The following is a 21,621-nucleotide window of genomic DNA, read 5'->3' as shown; positions in this document are numbered from 1 at the left end:
AGTTGAGGCCAGTTCATTGGCAATATTTAAGAGGGAGTTAGATGTGGCCCTTGTGGAAAGAAGGCAGGTACGGGATACTGAGTTGGATGATCAGCCATGATCATATTGAATGGCGGTGCAGGCTCGAAGGGCCGAATGGCCTACACCTGCACCTATTTTCTATGTCTCTATATGTATATGTGTGTATGTGCATTTGTGAGTATGTGCTTAAACACTGTTTAAGAAAGAACTGCAGATGCTGGAAAAATCAAAGATAGACAAAAATGCTGGAGAAACTCAGCGGGTGAGGCAGCATCTATGGAGCAAAGGAATAGGTGACGTTTCAGGTCGAGATGACCCGAAACGTCACCTATTCCTTCGCTCCATAGATGCTGCCTCACCCGCTGAGTTTCTCCAGCATTTTTGTCTATATACACACACTGATCTTTTTCCTCTCGTTTATTATATTGTTTAGGTGTACTGTGTTTACATATCCTGTTGTGCTGCTGCAAGTAAGAATTTCATTGTTCTATCTGGGACATGACAATAAAACACTCTTGACTCTATATAATTCACCTTTCCCGCGATCACTTGTCCGCATTGTAATGCTGTTGCTTCCTATTTGTTCCAGGGAATCGCATAATAATGGGCAAGAATCACGTTTTCCGATTCAACCATCCAGAGCAGGCGCGCGCTGAGCGAGAGAAGACCCCGTCTGCTGAGACCCCGGTCGAACCCGTTGACTGGGCCTTTGCCCAGCGAGAACTTCTTGAAAAACAAGGCATTGATATGAAGCAGGAGATGGAGAAAAGGTAATTCTACACACAGTGTGGCAGGACATTCAATTTTAGTTGTAAATTTTGGGAAAGGTTTTAAAGTTCTGGAAATCGTGGCGCAGCTTTCTAGGACTTTGTTTTTTTTTTATAATTTATTTTTATTAGAAGCAATTGTACAAGGATAAGACGATCGGCATCACAATTATACAATTATTGTACAGCTTCATTTTTAACCTTATACCCTGAATTTTAATAAAAGAAAAAAGGAAAAAAAAGGAAAACAAAGAAAGACAAAGGAAAAGAATGAAGAAAAATGAAATAAAATAGAGAGAGCAGGAAAAAGTCCCCATAGCTACCAAAGCAGTGCAGAAGAAAAGTAAATAAATAAGAAAAGAAAAGATGGAGATTTACCTCCCCCCCCCCCCCCCCCCCCACCACCCATCCTGGCATCGGATTTAAATTTAAATTTGTGTTTAACCATTCTGTTGTAAAAATTCTGTAAAGGGTATCCATGTCTTAAGAAATTGATCTGTTTTTTCCGCCAAGACATTTCTATGACTTTGGTTCGGCTGCATTCGGAATATTGCGTGCATTTCTGGTCGCCCCATTACAGGAAAGATGGGGCGGCTTTGGAGTGGGTGTGCAAGAGGTTTACCAGAACGATACATGGATTAGGGGGTGCTAGCTACAGGAAGAGGTTGTAATGCCAGAGGCTGAGGGGAGACCTGATTGAAGTTTGCAACATTATGAGGGGGTAGACAGTCGGATCTTTTTTTCTAGGTGTTACTGTTGTACAAGACGTAGGTGAGACCACAATTTGTAGTATTGTGTGCAGTTGTTCTTACCCTGCTGTAGGAAGGATGCGGGGACTAGAGGGATATGGATCATGTACGGGCAGATAAGATCAGGCATCATGATCAGCACAAACATAGTGGGCCAAAGGGCCTGTTACTGTGCTGTACTGTTCTATGTGTTATGTTTATACAACAAGTTACCACTTAAAAGAAGAAAGCATAGGATGCCTCGGCAGGCTTTAAGCTGGATAAATTCCCAGGGCATGTCATAATGTATCCATGCTGATATGGGAGCAAGAGAGGAGATTTCTGGGACTCTGATAGAAATCAGGTTAGGAGGGAGAGATAGCGGGTTAGGGTGGAGAGATAGGTCAGCCATCATTGAATGGCGGAGTAGACTTGATGGGCTGAATGGCCTAATTCTGCTTGTATCACTTATCACCTTAAATCTACGTCTTCCCAGGCCACAGATGAGGTGCCAGATTACTGGAGGCCGATGATTACGGTATTTTTATTCAAGAAGGCCAGTAGGGATGAACAGGGTAATTTTAGGATGATGGGTCTAATGTAGGACAATTACAAGAAATTATAAGTTCTTGGGAACGGCATTAGTTTATACCTCGAGAGGCAGGGATTGATCAGGGAGAGTCGGCATGACATTCCTAAAGGAAGGTGGTAAAGTGTCGAACAGGGTGGTGCAATAGATACAGTCTCTATGGAGTTCAGTAAGGCCTTTGATAAGTGCCACAGGTAAAAGTACTTTGAATTCGGGGCAATTTGGTAAATTTGATCCAAAATTGGTTTGGTGACATAGGGTCAGAAAATGCCCTTTTGGCCCAACTCGTTCCTGCCGACCAAGGTGCCCATTGGGGACATCGGAAAGATAATGTGTTTAAAGTAAAGGATGGGAGTTTTAGAGGGGATTTAATGAGAACATGCTGCCTAAGTAAATGGCAGAGGCTGGTACTCACACAGCATTTAATACTTAAGAAAGGATGTTCCATACTTAAGAAAGGATGTACTAGCCCTGGAGGCAGTGCAGCGAAGGTTTACAAGATTAATTCCTGCAATGAGGGGATTGACATATGAGGAAAGGTTAAGTAGGCTGGAACTCTACTCTTTGGAGTTTAGAAGAATGAGAGGCGATCTCATTGAAACATATAAGATCGTGAGGGGCCTTGATCGGGTGGATGCACCGAGGATGTTCCCAATGATCGGGGAAACTAGAACTAGGGGACATAGTTGCAGAATAAGGGGGGGCTCTTTTAAAACTGAGATGAGGAAGAACTTCTTCACCCAGAGGGTGGTTAATTTATGGAATTCACTGCCCCAGGGAGCAGTGGAAGCAGAAACTTTAAATATATTTAAGACTAAAATAGATGGTTTTTTAGCTGCCAAGGGGATAAGGGGCTACGGGGAGAGGGCAGGGATATGGACCTAGGTATGGTTAGTATAGTAAGACCTGAGTGATCTCCTGGACAAGTGTCGATCGCCTGGATTGGGGTCGGAGAGGAATTTCCCGGATTTTTTTCCCGAATTGGACCTGGGTTTTTATCCGGTTTTTTGCCTCCCCCAGGAGATCACGAGGTTCTTGGGGTGGAGAGGGGTGATAGCGGTATAAAGGGGAGGGTAGTGTCTTGTGTTCTGTGTCTTGTGTCTACTGTTTGTGGGTAAGTGTGTCTGTTTAGTGTTCAGCCATGAGCGAATGGCGGTGCGGGCTCGACGGACCTGGTGGTCTACTCTCGCACCTACTTTCTATGTTTCTATGTTTCTAAGTGGATATTTGAAATGCCATGGCATGGAAGGCTATGGCTGAGTGCTGGCGAATGGAATTGGTGTTGACAGATACGATGGGCAAAGTGGACATGATGAGCTAAAGGGCCCATTTACCTACTGAATGGCTCAATGATTCCATTTGGCCCATCTTTTGGAAGTTTGCCCATCCACTCAACCATACTAGTCCACGCTAAATGGGATGCATCTGTTGTTTTCTAAATGAAAGGAACCTTCCCCAAGTCTATGGAAGTTTGTAAATTAAAGCTAATGCATTAGCTGTCTCACTTGGCTTTTTTACAACTTAAGGACAAAATCCATTAGGATTTGGGGGTGTGAGTGCAGTTAAATGCATGGTAAATGAATATCACTGTACCTTAATTGGTACACGTGCCAATAAAAGACCTTTGAACCTTTGATGGTTCCACTACTTGTTCAGTAACACTTTATTGATAATTCTAGGTTTCCTGAGTTCCTCCATCTCTCCCTCCCAATTATCAATTTATGGCTGTTTATCGGACAGCACTTGTATTCTTTGTTGTGTCTACGTTAACTATTGGGTACCTATCAATACTAATCCCAAACTCCACATCATAGATGAACACAGAAGAGACTTCTCGTGGAGCCGGTTGTAAAAAGATCGGCAAAGTCGCTGGGTTTTTTTGTTTTTGAATGGCTCCTGCTGCTGTTTTAGTGATCAATGGCCAGTCCTGATCTCGCCATTACAGGAAGTATGTGAAGGCTTTGGAGAGGGTGCAGAAGAGGCTTACCAGAATGGCGCCGGGATTGGAGGACATTGACTAGGAGAGGCTGGACAAACTTGGATGGTTTTCTCAGGAGCACCAGAGGTTGATGGGGGACTGATAGTAGCATCTAAAATTATAAAAAGCATAAATAGGGTAGACAGTCATAACCTTTATCACAAGGTGGAAAAAGTCAAAGACTACAGGATATCGTTTTAAGGTGAGAGGGGCAAAGTGTAAAGGAGATGTGCAAAGCATTTATTTTTAACGCAGAGAGTGGTGAGTACGTGGAACATGCTGCCAGGACTGGTGGTAAAGGCAGGTATGATAGTTGCATTTAATAAGCTTTATATAGGCGTATGGATATGCAGGGAATGGAGGGATATGGATCATATACAGGCAGAGGAGATTAGTTTAACTTGGCATTATGTTTGGCACGGACATTGTGGGCTGAAGGGGCTGTCTCTCTCATGTACTGTCTATGTTCTGTTACATCTCCCTGTCTATCTGCAGGTAGTAGTGCACAAGGATGAGTTTCAACTACTTTTTGTTACCTCCACAGACTTCAGGAAATGGAGATCTTGTACAAGAAGGAGAAAGAGGAGGCAGACCTACTTCTGGAACAACAGCGCTTGGTAAGGGTTTTTCCTACCTAGAATCTAACATTTCTTGTATGTTGAATGTTCTTATATTCGGTCATTCTGGCCTGAAATGATCGGACTGTTCATGCTTGCTTTGTTGACTTCTGGCCACTACTAATTTGCACCATCGTTTAGCTCTGATGTTTCACTGTGCTCTTTGTTCCGAAATGGACTATTTAAAACTGCATGGTACAATCCACTACTCCTGCATGGGACTTGATCTTCCTTCTGCCTTCTAGAGAAAGTAATGCTTCTGCCATCCTTGAGCAATATCTAAAGCAAGTCTTGACTCAAGGTGGTTTGAGGATTGTTTACTCAACAACCCTTTTGGCTTGTGAGATATTTAATATAAAAACATTGTTTACTTGGAAGGAAAGTAATGATTGCGAAACAAAACTACTCCATTGTAAAATTGAAATTGACATTTTTATATAAAGTAGTCCAGTTTTAGAATAGAACGTCAGCTGAACGTCAGAGGGACAAGATAACTTACAAATAATTGTATTAGTCAGATATATTTTAATTGATTCAATGGACTGGGTAGCTGGGATTTAATTGTAGCCAGCCTTTCATTTAATCCTATTCATGTTTTGGCATGTTGTATACCTATAGGTACTTTAGAAAAACTATGCAACAGTGGACCTGAAGTTTGATTTTTGCAATTGCTGTTAAGATGGGAAGGAAATGGGATTCAATTGGGATCGTGACTAGAAAGTTGGCTTCTGTCAATTTGACTCCATTGGATGAAATTATTCTCCTGTGATGCCCGCCTTTGGGGAATTTTTATGGAGCCCGTTTTAAATTGTGCATCATCTCTGTCGGATGTTTGGTGTGGCCTGTAAAACATACCGGATATGCACTGTAGGAAGTTGCACTGTCTTCCTGGTTTCCAGAGAGAGTACTTGACACTGACAGTAGATGTCGGAAATTGCATTCCCCCTGGTTTTAATGTCCCTCTTCCTAACCTTCCTAACCATTTAAAACAACACAAACCCTTCCCCTCAACTCAACAGTCATGTAGAATGGTCCTTGGCTTGATCTCTAACCTCTGCTGAAGTACCTGGCTTCTAGCATTAATTACAAGGGTCCCATACTTGGGCTATGGGGTAGGTGCAGGCACGAAATCGATCAGATATCTGCTCCCTGGTTGCTATTCCTGACTCGTTAAAGAGCTCAGATGTGTGTGTTTAATAGGCATAGGGTTGCTTGCAGGCCACTGTGCCAGTGTGGCAGAGACATTGTCCCTTAGTATGAAGCCAAAGCCTTCAATTGAGGCATGGGTTATCCCCCTCTCCATTTTTATGAATGTACATGAAAGGCAACACCTATTGGTGATGATCCTTTCAGTTATTGTAACAAATTCATACTTCAAGCAACACAGTTAGAAAGTTACTCAAGAAAGCTGGAAAAACTCAGCGGGTGCAGCAGCATCTATGGAGCGAAGGAAATAGGCAACGTTTCGGGCCGTAACCCTTCTTCGCTCCATAGATGCTGCTGCACCCGCTGAGTTTCTCCAGCTTTTTTGTGTACCTTCGATTTTCCAGCATCTGCAGTTCCTTCTTAAACACAGTTAGAAAGCTATCCATTTTATCTTGTGGAATTGCACTACGAATAACCATTTAAATAATTGGTCTAATTTCATATGTTTATTTAATGACAAATCATTACTTGAAATATACATTTATACATTTGGGTTCTAATTCATTGCTAGGGAGTGAAGTCAGTATTAGGTTGTGGGAATTATTCTGCCTTTTGTTCCCTACTTTGAATAGTACTGCAAAGGTCATTGGCCTTTTCTAAAGCTTGGACTAAAACATTCGATGCACATTTTCAAAGCATCCCACGCTCAGTGTTCATTCCACTGTGCTTGTCCTTGTGAAGTCATCGGGGAGAGGGAGAGAACTGCAGTGTTTAGTTGATATTTTCAAAGTTTACCCATTAAACGCTTTGCTTTAGTCGTTCTTCTTATACATTTAAAAAAATCAAACTATTTGAGGGAAAATTATTAATAAACCATTTTTAGTTGAAATGTAAATGTTATAGCTTTGTGCAGGAGAAAGAGAACCTGATTGTGTGAAGATACTGAATCAAAATATTTAAAGTGACCCGAATTTCTAAATCTCCGCATTACAGTGGTGCAGCTGGTAGAGCTGATGTTTCACAGCACCAGAGACGCGGGTTTGAACCCGATCTCGGGCGCTGTCTGTGTTTGGAATTTGCACGTTCTGCGGAAGGATCATTTGTGGAGTTCCCTGCCACAGAGGGCAGTGGAGGCCAAATGGATTTAAGAGAGTGTTAGATAGAGTTCTAGGGGCTAGTGGAATCAAGGGATATGGGGAGAAGGCAGGCACGGGTTATAGATTGGGGACGATCAGCCATGATCACAATGAATGGCGGTGCTGGCTCGAAGGGCCGAATGGCCTCCTCTTGCACCTATTTTCTAATTTTCTATGTTCTCCCTGTGACTGCAAGGGTTTCCTCCAGGTGCTCCAGTTTCTTACCACGTCCTAAAGTTGTGCAGGATTTTGTAGGTTAATTGGCTCTCTATAAATTGCCCCGCCTGTAGGGAGTGGATGAGAAAGTGGAATTACATAGAATTGGTGCGAACGGGTGATTGATGGTCGGCGTGGACTCAGCGTGCCGAAGGGTCTGTTTCCATGCTGTATCTTTCAATCAATTCAATCCAATCGATTCGATATTGGTACTTTGCTCTTATGCAGCTTAGCAACTGGATTATAATACCCCAAGCTGCTTTTTCTGAAAGGTTGTGCATTGTAAAATGAAATGAATGATGCTGAACATCCTTCCCAATAGCCTTTAATAATGTAGGCTAATGAAATTTCCTCAAATTCTTAAATTTTTCTTTCAAAAGAGGATATTTGTTTACAGTTCCTGTGTGCTAAATGGATTGGCTTGCAATTTATTAAGTGAATTCTGAGTTCAATGTGGTATAAAAATTAAGCACAATTGATAATTGATTAAGTTTAGTTGATGGGCCAATTTACTTTGTCAGTGACTGAATTAAAAAATATATATATGCAGTAAATAAAACTACAAAATCTGCCAACATTTGCCTTTTAAAGTAAAAGACTTGAAGCGTATCCATAGTTTTTACAGATTGGGAATTTAAATGTTATGACTTTTTGAAATGTGTATATGATAAATATAGGCAAGTTGTATTTAATCTGGTAGCTTTCATCTGAATCACCTGAATAGTATTTAAGACAGCAATATGCTGATGACTAAATACTTGTTTTGATACATTAATCTTCCGGATGGTTTGAATTTATGATGTTAATTCTGAACTATTTTGCCTAACATTTAAAAATAGACTGGTAGTGGTTTTGTAGACTTGATCTTTTCCTTTGCAAAATTTAAGAGTTGGTAGAATCTCATTCTTGCTTAACTTGAATCCTATATAATTGAAAATAAACACACAAACAATTTTGGAAAATCAAGTTATTAGAATGTTGTAGGATTGAAACGTTACAAGCAGTCTGCCAAAATCCTTGTTAAATTTGGATCTTTGTATTTCCATTGAAGCAAGTTGTTCACTCTCATATACTCAATCTTTCTCGATAGTGCCAATTGTTTAAAGGAGTGATCTCAAACATTGTTGATCATTGGATCACACATCATCTGTACTAGTTCCCTTTTCTGCAAGGATGAGAAACTACTTAATAAACTTATCTTGCCTTTGTTTTAGTAATGAGACAAGTATTGGCTGCTCTGAACTTAACTGCATTTGTACGTGTACCTGCATACTAACCCACTTTAACTACATTCATCTGACGTCTACACCACACTTTTGTATCTTGACACTAAAATGGAGATCAAAAAGAGACAGCCAATTTTTTTGCATGTTTGTAGCATGATGGGTGCAGCTTTGAAATTCAAAAATGGGGAAAGAACAGATTAAATTTGTCTGAATAAATGGTAAGGGAGTTTTGTATATCATGAAATTAAGCATCAGATTTTTATTTTTTGTTTTCCCTTTTGCAACTTTTCTTTGTCAAATTTAAATAACTGCAGAATTGTGGTGCAAAATATATTTAAAAATCTGATTTTGTTTGTTTCTGCAAATATTTTTGCATGTCCATGGGTCAAACCTTAATCCTAAAATGTAACTCAAAAGCAGCAAAAATGAACAAATAAACGAAATGAACAAATGGAACTGTGTCCACATGTGTGTAAGAAGGAACTGCAGATGCTGGTTTAAACTGAAGATAGACAAAATGCTGGAGGAACTCTGCAGGACAGGCAGCATCGCTGGAGAGAAGGAATAGGTGACGTTTTGGGTCAAGACATGAAACATCGCCCATTCCTTCTCTCCAGAGATGCTGCCTGTCCCGCTGAGTTACTCCAGCGTTTTGTGTGTATCCACATGTGGTTAAATTTCCAATAGGGAGGCTGCTTCAACAGGGAAAATTGCATAAAATATGAGCGAAGTTCAAAAATATTTGCAAAAACATTTTTTATTTTTCGAATTCGGAACCATAATTCTGTGTTTGTTTTCTGTGCCTAAAGCTTTGAGCATGTTCACCTAACTCCATCATGGTTTTCCCACCCCACCTATGTTTTCTACATAACTATAGTTTTTGTTTTCATTCAATTTGAATTTTGGGTTTAATTTTAATTTTGGTTGTTTTGGGGCATTTTGGGTTTTTTTTTTAAAGGACGCAGATTCTGATAGTGGGGATGATTCAGACCAGAGGTCTTGTGAAGAGAGTTGGCGATTGATAACCTCCCTGCGGGAAAAGCTGCCCCCCAGCAAGCTGCAAACCATTGTAAAAAAGTGTGGCCTGCCCAGCAGTGGGAAAAAACACGAACAGATCAAAGTTTACCAGATACCCAAGCGACGTAAAATCACCAAAGACCCCAAATGGGTGACGTTCTCAGACCTTAAGATCCAGGCTGTGAAGGAGATATGTTATGAGGTGGCTTTGAATGATTTCAGGCACACTAGGCAGGAGATAGAGGCACTGGCCATTGTTAAAATGAAGGAGCTCTCTACTGCGTATGGGAAGAAGGATCCCAATGAGAAGGATTCCTGGCGAGCCGTAGCGAGGGATGTGTGGGATACAGTAGGCGTCGGGGAGGAGCGAATCGAAGACTTGGTGTTCACCGTGAAGACTCCCAGTGACGTGGATGTCCTCAAATGTCACGTGGACAAGCTGGAGAACATCTTGCAAGAGGTGAAGATTCAGAACAACACGAAGGAAGAGGAGATCAAGATCCTGCGCGACAAAATGCTGCAGATGGAGAAGGTGTTGCCGCTGATCGAACCTCAGGACCAGCGTGGGAAACCTGCCTCGAGCAGAGACTGGCTGGAAGGGAAACGCTGGGACAGTGAAGATGCAAGGCAGAAAGGCCTGGGCCAGAACGAGACCAGCGATTTTGAGAGCGAGGATCCGTCGGGCAAGGAGGAGCGTGTTACAAAGCTGATGACGGAGGATCCGGAGTTCCGTCGCGGCCGGATGCGGTGGATGAGACTGGAGCAGATCCGCTTTAAGAACCTGCAGCAGCAGGAGATCACCAAGCAGCTTCGGCGGCAGACCGGGCCGCACAGATTCATCCCGCCCTACGACCGCAAGCTGCGCTTCCCCTTCAAAAGCAACCCCAGCCACCGGAACTCCTGGAGCCCGGGAACGCACATCATCATCACCGACAAGGAGGCGGTGGAGTTCGTGGTGGAGAGGGATGCCAAGGATGGGAGCGGCGCGGAGGAAGACGCCGGCGAAATGAGGGAGCGCGAGCAGCAGCCTCAGCCCTGGCACCAGCAGGGAACGGGCAGGGGGCACAACCAAGGCCAACGCAACAGGCAGCACCACAAGAAGGAGCAGCAAGCTCGCTGGCGCAGCAACTCATTCAACGGCGGACAGTACCGCGGCCTGCGTCGGCAGTCTTCACACTCGACGGAGTCCTTGCCCTCCTCCGATGGCCGCCGCACTCCGGAATCTCCCACGTTCCAACAGCAACGCGTCCACCAACAGCCTTGCCACTACAACAACGGCTCCTCGGAAATTTGTTTCCACCCGGTGGAGTACTTTAGAACTGAGCGATCGTACCACAACCAATTCACCACCCCGCCGCGAATGCGCCGGCAGTATTCGGCACCAAACCTTAAAGCGCGAGAGACAACTGTATAGAAGCAGACGCCAAAATGTGCCTCCCACTCCCCGCCCTCTCCATACACATCCCACCCCAACCCAGCCCAACCCAATCCAAACCAACCACCCTTCAAGAGCTTCCAAGGTGCTTCAGCTTCCAGAATTACAGGCTGCCAATCTTCCTACAATGTTAGAATTCTCACCGCACACTGGGCACATTTTTGTCCATCACAAATGTTGGAAAGTGAAAAGGCCAGGTCTACTACAAATGTGTTGATTGTGGTCAGCCAGTTGCAATGCATTCAGTTTTGAAAACTGCCAACTCAATGAAAGATGCACTAAAAATTGGCATTGTTTTTTGACAGTTGTTCAGTAAAGCTATTTTTCTTCTTTGTTTCAAATTCCCATTTTCCCCATTTTTCTCAGTTGAGAACTGAGCAGAATTTTACAAATTCTCAAGTCCTTCTCAAGTCCTGTCAATTGTCTAAAGTACTTGCCAAGATCGCCGCAAGGAGTGCAAGCAGTTCACACCTAACCCTTAAACAGTTGACATGTCTTAATTTTGCCCTTTGATATATTTAGTTAAAGCCCAATGGCCCAAATGGTAAATGCCATTCAAAAACAAGTTTGAACAAAATGTTCCTGTTTCAGATTGCCTTTCAGTTGTTTTTTTCTACGTCTGTCTCATAAGCTCAAGTGTCCTTTCGTAGATCCAAATTGAACGATGTCTTTGAAACGAAAACCCAAATGTTGCCACCTCTGTGATTTTTTTATTTTTAATTTCGAGGTGGTGGAAATGAGTTTTTGTGGGTGATCATTACTGCCGAATTCCATTGACTTCACATAGATCCAACCAAAATGGGCCGGTATCTTTTGTATTTGACTTTGGTATTTGGACAAATTTAGTTCCACAACCAATTCAAAGTATGTGTCATCAAAGTCTTTCACTGAATGCAAGACTTCGTAAAAATACAGATTTTCTACCTGAAATACCATTTTTTAATATTTTTTTCTGCCTTATATCAGTTAATAACAGTTAAAATGTTTAACATAAACCATTTGGAAATTTAAATTGTGTCAACAAATGCTGTTTTTTTATAATTTTTCTTTGTTATGCGGTCTGGTAGGCTGACTAAGATGGTATACAGAAAAACTCCAATAATCCGGCAACCTTGGGACTTTGGTGCCAATCGAGCTGACTACAGACTATTATCTCCTAACAATACCAAAAAACGTTTATTTCAGCTTTTTTTACATGTTACACGGTTAAATAATCCATTATCCAGTAACCATGTGGAGGTTTATAAAATCTCGAGGGGCATAGATAAAGTGAATGAACACGGTCTTTTCCCCTTGTTAGGAGAGTCTAATATAGAGGGCATGGGTTTAAAGTGCGAGGGGACCTTTTGCACATCGAGGATGGTACGTGTATGGAATAAGCTAGCAGAGGAAGTGATCGAGATGGATACGAAAGACATTTCGACAGGTACATGGATAGGAAAGGTTTTGAGGGATATGGGCAAGTGGAATTAGCCTGCTTAGGAAACTTAGTCAGCATGGATGAGTTGGGTCAAATAACTATTTCCGTGCTGTATAGGTCTATGACCTTGACTCCAACCCATTGAGTTTAATGGGAATGGTATGGGAATGGACTAGCTCCAGCCGCACATCTCTCCACACTCCTGATCCCTGGTTTTCTGGACACTAGCTCTGGTTGAGCACCCTGCCTGCACACTGTGCCTCAGGAGATAGACACAAAATGCAGCACCTCTGGATAGAAGGAATGGATGACGTTTCGGGTCGAGACCCTTCTTCAGACCGAGTCAGGCGAGAGAGAGAGAGATACTGAGATAAGGAAGTGTAAGGTGTGAAAACAAGACAAAGGGGATGGAGATCAAGGAACATGTAGAATGGATCATTGTTCAGCTAGGGGAAGGTAACAACAAAGCACACAGAGATAAAATGTAAACTAGGACAGTCAGACTAGTCTGAGAACTGAGAAGGGGGGAGGGATGGAGAGAGAGGGAAGGCAAGGGTTACTTGAATTTAGAGATGTCAATATTCATACCTCTGTCCCTCTGGCTTGTGTTAGTAACTGACCAGTGTTCCAGATGCTGAACCATTTTCAATCGGATGCAGAATTATTGGAGTTTTATCAATATTGCCTGTTTAGTTTTGTCCACCTCCGTTAATAAAGACTTTTGCGATTGACAATTTAGTTCAAGAGAGCATTTGTAGGCATTTCATAGTTTAATGTCTATAAATCCACGAAGATTAGGTATAGACTGTCGGCAAGGAACTGGTAAAGTGCCTTATACGTTTTAATACAGAGCAGCAAGCTCTGAACATAAACTCAATTGTTTTATTTTGTTCTGAACTTACTACAGATATTATTATCACCACTTTCTTTTTAATTAAAATAAGTGCTTTTTATTTTATTCAAATATAGTTTTCTTCAGAAGGATCTGATTAAATGTGCCAACAATGCTATAACAGTATTTGAATTTCATATTTTGAACACAATTAAAAAAATTACACGCTTCCCTAAACTTTACAAACTTTCTACTCCACCAACTAATGCAGATCATTCCAAACTAGGCACTTCCTCTTTGAAAGTATTTGTACTTTTTAAAGAAAAAACTTCATCCCCCAAATTCTGGATGGTTGCTTCCAAAACCTCTTAAAATTCCAGATTTGGCATTTGTAGGATTCGACTCTGGAGACTGATAGTTTTGCGTGTGGACTTTTTTTACTCGGGTATTCTGAAACTTGTAGGTTCCTTCTTGGGTCTTGTTTATCACACTAACACACCATCATGGTTAAATATGTTCTATCACAATATTTGAATGAAGATTATGAATAATGTAAATGATACCAGACATTGTGAAGGGCGTTCATTTTTTGTTTTCTCAATTGAAGTAATGAAGTAGGGTGTCTTAAGTAAAACTTTCTTCGATTTGTTTAATTTTCTTAATGAGCATGTTATCATTTATTTAACTATACACACAATTAGTCTTTAAAATTGGTATATGCTTTAGTTTTTTTTCTAATTTCTGCCTCATCATTTTAAGTATCATTCAATGATTATTATTCTTTTATGCTCCAGAAATTTTGAGTTATTGCTTTGGACAACTGGTGCATTTTGTAATTTGTCGTGTTTCAAAGGAAGATTAGTAATTTCTCTTGTTTTGCATTTTAACAAATATTTTAATTTTTACTTTCAAAGAATTGATTGTTAAATTAACTTAATAGTAGACTTTAAAATGTTGACTCCATTAAAGAACACATAACTGCAAGCAATTATTTCCTCAATATTCATTCTCAATTAATTTGAGGATCATTTCTTGAAGGTGAGGGAAATCGTCTATGCAAGGTAACATCTAGGACAATGACATTCTCATGAATTATTTGGTAAATTTTGGCCAGCTGCTGTAATAGTGTATCATGTTCATAAGGTCATAAGTGATAGGAGCAGAATTAGGCCATTCGGCCCATCAAGTCTGCCCCTCCATTCAATCTTGGCTGATCTATCTCTCCCTCCTAACCCCATTCTCCTGCCTTCTCCCCATAAACCCATGACACCTGCACTAATCAAGAATCTATCTGTGCCTTTAAAATATCCATTGACTTGGCCTCCACAGCTGTCTGTGGCAAAGAATTCCACAGATTCACCAGTTGATGCATAACTTGATATTTTCAGATCTTGATTCTATCTGGGTGAGGGCAGCTTCATTTAACTAACACATTAAAATGTTGAAAGTCCTTCGATTCATGTGCACTCTGGACAATGTAGGCTTTCTGAGAACACAAAATGCCAATACCTCCAAACCTACAGATTGTACACTTGTCTTTGCAATATTTTTTTCACCACTAAATCCTGGTTGAGAAATGTCCTATTTCCCAGCATTGCCATTGCTGTTTGCAGGAAGGTTTTTATGTTGACCCGAATAACAAAGCGAGCGGCTAGTTTTTGTTCCTAGAATTAGCTGGGGTTTTTTTTTAATTGCCTCTGTTCTAAAATAAAGCCGTCTGATGTTAAGGAAATGGTGCTACTCAGCCTCTTGTTACTTTCCCCTCCTGTGGATGGTTCATTACATGTGTTTAAAATGGGTATTTGTGAGCATCCGTACATAAAGGTTTTTAGTGTGCATTAAGAATTAATTCAATAAAAGATAACATTGATTGTATCAGGTTGTTTTCTATTAGTGTGGTATTGTAAAATTGAGAGTTTTTCATAACTCTGCAATCACATTGACTATGATGCCTTTCTCTGTAGCACCAATTTGTTTTGCTGTTTCTGTCAACTGTACCACACCCTTTTTGCCCAGTTCACATTATTGGGAACTTCTGTTTTAAGGGTTTCAGTCAAATAAAGTGCTGAGTTTTCATGTTTGTGTTGGCTTTTCTCATTAAAGTGTTATTAATCCGTTATAGCTGTGATAATATAGGAACTTTCAGTATCACTGACTGGGCTTGACCCTTAGTAGATTTATTCTATGTTGGCCCTTATCTTGCTGAAAAATTGAGAAATACAAGCTGTGGTTTGAGAACACAATGTGAATATAATGTTCATTTTGTTGCCATTCATCAATTAAATCTAACCATTTTTCAAAGCTCCCAAATTTTTTAAATTATCAAATGATAGCTGAATATTTAGTAATTGTTTCTAAATTAGCTTTTCCATTTTGGCATCTCAAATAATAGTGACCTTTTTTCTGCAGAAAATCACTGGATTTAAAGATTTAATCCAGCAATCACAATGGAGGGAGATTCTAATCTTGCCATTGAAGGTTTACTGAGAAAGGAGTATTGAATCATTCATTGTCCTTCAAGACAGTGTCCTTCCATTTTATTGTTTGACCCTAGCCTGGTTGAGCAATTAAGACGGTAGGATTGAAAAATAAAGTTAACAGAGTTAAAGCTAACTAATTGCCACAGCCTTTAAATGTGTACAATTCTGGATGACACAATGGTGCAACTGGTAGAGCCGCTGCCTAAAATTGCCAGAGAAACGGTTTGGATTCTGCCCTTGGGTGCTGCCTGTGTGGAGTTTGCACGTTCTCCCTGTGGCCATGTGGGTTTCCTTCCGGTGCTCCGGTTTCTTCCCACATCCCAAAGACGTGTGGCTTTGTAAATTGGCCTCTGAAAATTGTCCCCGGTGTGTAGGGAGTGGATGAAAAATTGGGATAATATAGAACTAGTGTGAATGGGTGATTGATGGTCAGCGTGGCCTGTTTCTCTGCTGTCTCCCTAAATTAAACACAACTTCTGTAGTGAAATAGCATCCTAGTGTTCTTGAAACTGCTAAAGTCACTGAAGATTATTGAATTTGTCCAAGAGCACAGCTTTGTATTATCAGCAAACTTGGTTACACTATGATCTGTCTTTTTTTCCCCCAAAGTCATTTCTGTAACTTGTATGAGTGTAGTGTGTCTGATTGTGGACCTCCAGGGCTGGTCTTACCAGCCACACTCGGGCTACCACGAAGACTGCAGAACTGGCAGCAATGAACCATGGTCAACCAACAGCGAGAGTAGACAGGAGTCCAGTATGGATCTAGTGGGGCAGCTAGCACCTTTCCATGGTGAAGGACCTTGGTACAGTTGGTATAGCACAATGCCAGAGACCCGGGTTCAATCATGGCCTCCAGTGCTGTCTGTGCGGCGTTTGCACTTCTCCCTGTGATCACGTGGGTTTCATCCGGGTGCTCCAGTTTCCTCCCGCATCAAGAAGACGTGGGTCTTTAGGATAATTGGTCTGCGTGTACAGAGTGGATGTGAAACTGGAGTTAACGGGTGATCGATTGTTGGCGTGGGCTTGGTGGGCCAAACAGCCTGTTTCCATGTTTCAATCAAAATTCAACCAAAAATGTTCGGCCCTTTTAAACAACCTTCTATTCATGTAGTTATATAATGCCTGCAGCCTCGTGTCTTTAGTCAGTTCACAAAAGGTTGTTTCATAATATAATCAACGGCCTTTTGAAATTCCAGATTTAAAATGGCATTTGGCAACTCCTTACGGAAACTAAATTCTCTTGGACTTGTCAAACCATATCTCTCTTGCATTATTCCACATTGACTTTGCTTAATGTGATTCATTACATACCCCTTTACTTTATTCTCAGTAATAGCTTCAAGCATTTTCCCATAGACTAATATCAGCCCGGCCCCTAAACACCTTAAATAATCTGCTCACATGACAGATTGAAGTTGGCAGTATTGCCACTTGCTGAAGCATAGTATTTATTGCTGGATTTTAAAGGACCTAACTAACCACCAACATAATTTGGTCTTCAAGAGGATATGAAAATAGTTCCGTAAAATTGCAACATCTAAATACCACCAATTATATAAGGTGTTTTAATCATTCAAAGCAATGCAGCTGCCAGAGAGAGTGTCTAAAGCTCATCACTTCTTGCCTCAAAAAATAGCGGTGAGAAGCAACTCTCGTGTGACTGTTAGTGGCAAGTTCCAGCAATAGTGAAGGGCCAGTGATGTGTTTCCATGTTAGGATGGCTTGTTACTTGAAAGGAAGCTTGTAGGTGCTGGTATACCCCAGTGCCTGCTGCTAAAGGCTCAAGTCAGGAGTTGGTGCGGTCCTGAACTACTATCTTCCTCACTGGAGACCCTCAGACTACCTGTAATCGGACTTTACTGGAATTTATCTTGCACTAAACGTTATTCTCTTCTAATGTATCTGTACGCTGTGGAAGGGTCGATTGTAATCATGCACAGTCTTTCCGTTGACTGGTTAGCACGCAACAAAAGCTTTTCACTGTAACTTGGTACACGTGACAATAAACTAAATCTAAACTAAACAGAGATGAGCGATGATCCAACAATGATAATCGCACTATTCGGGCAAAGCAGCCTACAGGCCCTCACTCCATCTGAAGCATGCTCTCTTTTCGACACTAGTGTACAGTTTGACATCCTTAGAATGAAGTGCAGCAGCTCTCCAATGCTTCAGCTGCTCCTCCCAATAGAAAAAGAACAACAACATCTGCACAGATGGCCCAATACCTGCTAGTTCCCCTCCAAGCCACGCACCGTCATGTCATTCCTTCATCATCACTACCACGTTATTTTTATCCATCTCTGTGGAACTTCCCACCGAGTGAATCTGTGGCGATTCCTCCACCATGTGGACTGTCGGAGGTTCAATGTGGCTGTTCGCCACTGTCTACTGAAGAGCTGTAAGGAATGGGTATTAAATGCGGGCCTTACTCATAACATGATGGATTTAAGAGAGAGTTAGATAGAGCTCTAGGGGCTAGTGGAGTCAAGGGATATGGGGAGAAGGCAGGCACGGGTTATTGATAGGGGACGATCAGCCATGATCACAATGAATGGCGGTGCTGGCTCGAAGGGCCGAATGGCCTCCTCCTGCACCTGTTTTCTATGTTTCTATGTAACAGCCACGTCTACCAAAAGACCCAGAGGATGCGATTGTGGTGTTTAGCCTTATTTCTAGCTGGTCTTCAGGTTTATTTTGTTACTCTGTGGCAACACTGGTATCCTTGATTCCTGCCCCATAACCAATATTAGATGAACTTGCACTCAAATGCCTTGTTGAGATAATTGTGTACTGTACATTGCAATTTAATCAGGTTTTTGTTTGATGTAGGAAGCTTGACTTTCTCAAAGTAGAAAGAATGGTTTAGCAAACAACTCTGGTTATCCCTGAGAATTTAGAAAGCCATGGGGTGATTTGGTTGAAGATTTGAAAGCAATTAATTAGCACTGATCAGACAGACCCTACAGCAGCAGGTTGGAAAGTCTTGAACCAAGGTGTCCAGTCTACGAGGTCTCGACCCGAAACGTCCCCCATTCCTTCTCTCCGGAGATGCTGCCTATCTCGCTGAGACTCCAACACTTTGTGTGTCTTTCTGAGGGGCGAGGTAACTGGAGATGGAAAAAAGCAATGGTAATGGACAGTGTAGATGGAGAGAATGTCAGACATGAAGCTTTTGTGCGTGTGCTGAACAAAATATTGAAGTGTTTCAGGTAGGTTCAATGAGAGTAAGCAACCAAATAGGGGTGAGGATGTTGGTGTGCACTTTCTGAGTGAGGTTAAAATTCTTCATAGTCATACAGGTTGGAAACGGGCCCTTCGGCCCAACGTGCACACACCATCCAACATCTCCCAGCTGCACTAGTCCCACCCGCCTGCATTTGGTCCATTAAACCGGTCCTATTCATGTACCTGTCTAATTGTTCCTTAAACGTCGCGATAGTACCTGCTCAATTTGTGTTTCTAATTAATCAGCTTGAAGCCGCTCTGGACGATCCACGACTTAATGTCATTCATGCAGCCTACTGGCGGACGATCCACGACTTAATGTCATTCATGCAGCCTACTGGCACAAAGGAGATCCTGAAGCTCATAGAAAGCCAATAAATGGAGGCCGATGCAATGCCCATGCAGAGCTGCCAAGTAGCACGGATGTTCTGTATTTTGTACGGAAATGCGATAAGAATACAGATGTACGGATTTGCTTTGTAACATACGGGTTTTTTTTTAAATCGGCCCGACTTCCTGTTTCATCTTGCAGCTTAAAAAATGCAAGGATATAAAAAAATCAAACTGCAACACTAAAAATTATAGCAGATTCAATCTATTAGTAATTTAAATTTCAAGATCTGGATGATTATTTTTTCAAGCTTTGATCTGCCTGTCCTGCTCCAGGTTTAAACAGCGCTGTCAGTTTAGCGCGTAGGAATTTAAACAAACACGCTATGGGTTCTAATTATAGCGCTACCAACTGGAGCGCTATTGCCTTTATAAAAAGCGCTATAGGCTTTACACATAGTGCTATGGCCACAGCGCTATAGGTCACAGACTTTTCTGGGAGGGAGGGAGAAAAAAAGGAAGGAGAGAAAGGGAGGGGAAGAGTGAAAGGAGGGTGAGAGCGATGGAGGGAGAGGGAGAGAGCGAGGGAGGGAGAGGGAGGCTTCCAAAATGGCTTCTACATCATCATCTGGTGCTAAAAGCAGAAGTAGCCGTTCAAACAGAAGTATACATAGAGATGGCAGTGTCAAGTGAGGTGCGTAGAAGACATGTCAATTGGTAGCAAAGTTATACATTCTTGTACTCTTTCATGGGTATGAACGCACATAAAAAACATTTCTTTCAGCAAAATGGCACCGCGTAAAAATACTGATTTCCTCAGCAAAATACTGATTTTCAGGTACTAGAATACTGAAATGCTCTGACAAAACTTGGCAGCTCTGCCCATGGGAGGTTGCAGCAGTGTTTCTTTGTTACATGCAGAAGATCTGAACCAGAACAATGGCATTCTTACTTGCTGCAGCTCAACGGGTGCATGAGATGCCACAACAATAATTGATCAGTTATTTACAGTAAACTACAGCATGACTGTGCAAAAAGCCAAAGTATGTAGAACCCCCTCAGTAATGCACCATTCATAGTGGTTCAGTGCTGAGACGTGAGGTTGTGGTTAGGTTGTTTAGGGTGGTTGGAGGGAAGTAGCTATTCTTGTACCAGGATGTAACGGAGAGAAGAGAAGGTGCCAGGGTACTGTGGGTCTTTGATGATATTAACTGCATGCTTCCTGCACATCCCATCAATGGTGAGGAGCTGAGTACCGTGATGGATCAGGCAACGCCCACCGGGTTCTGAAGCCTCTTTAGTTCTTGAGCGTTTGAATTTCCGAACCAGGACGTGATGCATGCTTTCTCCTGTACAACTCTGTGGCGTATTCAGCGACGCTCCGAATCTCCACAACCTTCTGAGGAGGTGGAGGCATTAGTGAGCTTTCATTGTGATTGCATCAATGTGCTGGGCCCAGGACAGATCTTCAGAGATCTGCACGCCCAGGAACCATGCTGTTGATCAATACAATACAATACAATACAATTTATTGTCATTTGAGCCCCAGTGAGACTCAAACGAAATTTTGTTTCCACAGCCATACAAACAAAGACAATGTCCTACAGACATACACACAATTAAGTTCACACAAACATCCATCACAGTGAACCCACTGTGATGGAAGGCAAAAGTCTTTTCTCTCCCCTGCTCTCCATGTCTCTCCCGATGTCCAAGCCCCAGGCGGGTGATGATAAGTCCCACGGCCATTTTAGGCCGCGCGGGGCGATTTACGGCCCCGCTCCCGGTCTGAAAGTACAAGGTCGGAGCCCCAGCGTGCGCTGGTGAGTCCCACGGCCATGAAGCCGTGCCGGGTGATGTATGACCCCGCTCCAGGTCGTTCCAACCCCGCGAAACGGGCTGGAGAAGTCGCGTTGCGGGAGCTCCGGGAAGCGGTCTCTCTCTCTCCCCCCGGACCCGCGAGCTCCCGATGTGCCAGTCCACCGGACCTGCGGCTGCGTTGCTGGAGCCTCCGAGCCCCTGGAGTCGAGTCGCAGCAGCGAGTCACCACCGCTCCCCACGTTCCGAGGCCGGCCAGCCCCACGATGGTGAGTAGTCCGCAGCTCCACAGCTCCGCAGACTCCCGAGCCCCCGGGTCGTTCAGGCTGGAGGCCGCTCCACGGTGCTAGGCCCCAACGACAACGGAGACCCGACAGGGAAAAGGTCGGGTCTCCCGTACAGGGAAAAGATTTAAAACGGTTTCCCCCTCCCCCCCCCCCCGCCCCCCACATATACACATTTAAAACCAAGCTTAAAAAAACACAAACACTACATTTAACTAGACAAAAATAAAAAAAAGACAGACAGGCTGTAGGAGCCGCTGCAACGAGTCGCGCCGCCACCCTCCTATTCTGACTCATCATTACCTGTTGTTCATCCAAGGACCGTGGTGTCATTGGGAAATTTAAAGATGG

General features: G+C 42.5%; 1 protein-coding gene across 17 annotated transcripts in view; it reads left to right on the top strand.

Moving 5' to 3' along the window:
- The window catches only part of kif1b (kinesin family member 1B), a 247,101-nt gene that overhangs the window by 135,517 nt on the left and 89,963 nt on the right, over window positions 1-21,621 (top strand). For 15 of the 17 annotated variants that reach the window (XM_033048547.1, XM_033048544.1, XM_033048541.1 and 12 more), the window contains 2 exons: window positions 611-791; window positions 4,628-4,700. In XM_033048547.1, coding sequence (XP_032904438.1) covers window positions 611-791; window positions 4,628-4,700 — 254 coding nt within the window. Of the gene's footprint in view, window positions 1-610; window positions 792-4,627; window positions 4,701-9,382; window positions 11,780-21,621 lie in introns of those variants that run through there. The other 2 variants (XM_033048548.1, XM_033048549.1) reach the window with 1 other exon arrangement.

Source organism: Amblyraja radiata, chromosome 31 (assembly GCF_010909765.2).
Source record: "Amblyraja radiata isolate CabotCenter1 chromosome 31, sAmbRad1.1.pri, whole genome shotgun sequence".
NCBI lineage: Eukaryota > Metazoa > Chordata > Chondrichthyes > Rajiformes > Rajidae > Amblyraja > Amblyraja radiata.
Note: the sequence above shows the minus strand (reverse complement) of the source record. Positions and strands in the feature narration are given on the sequence as shown.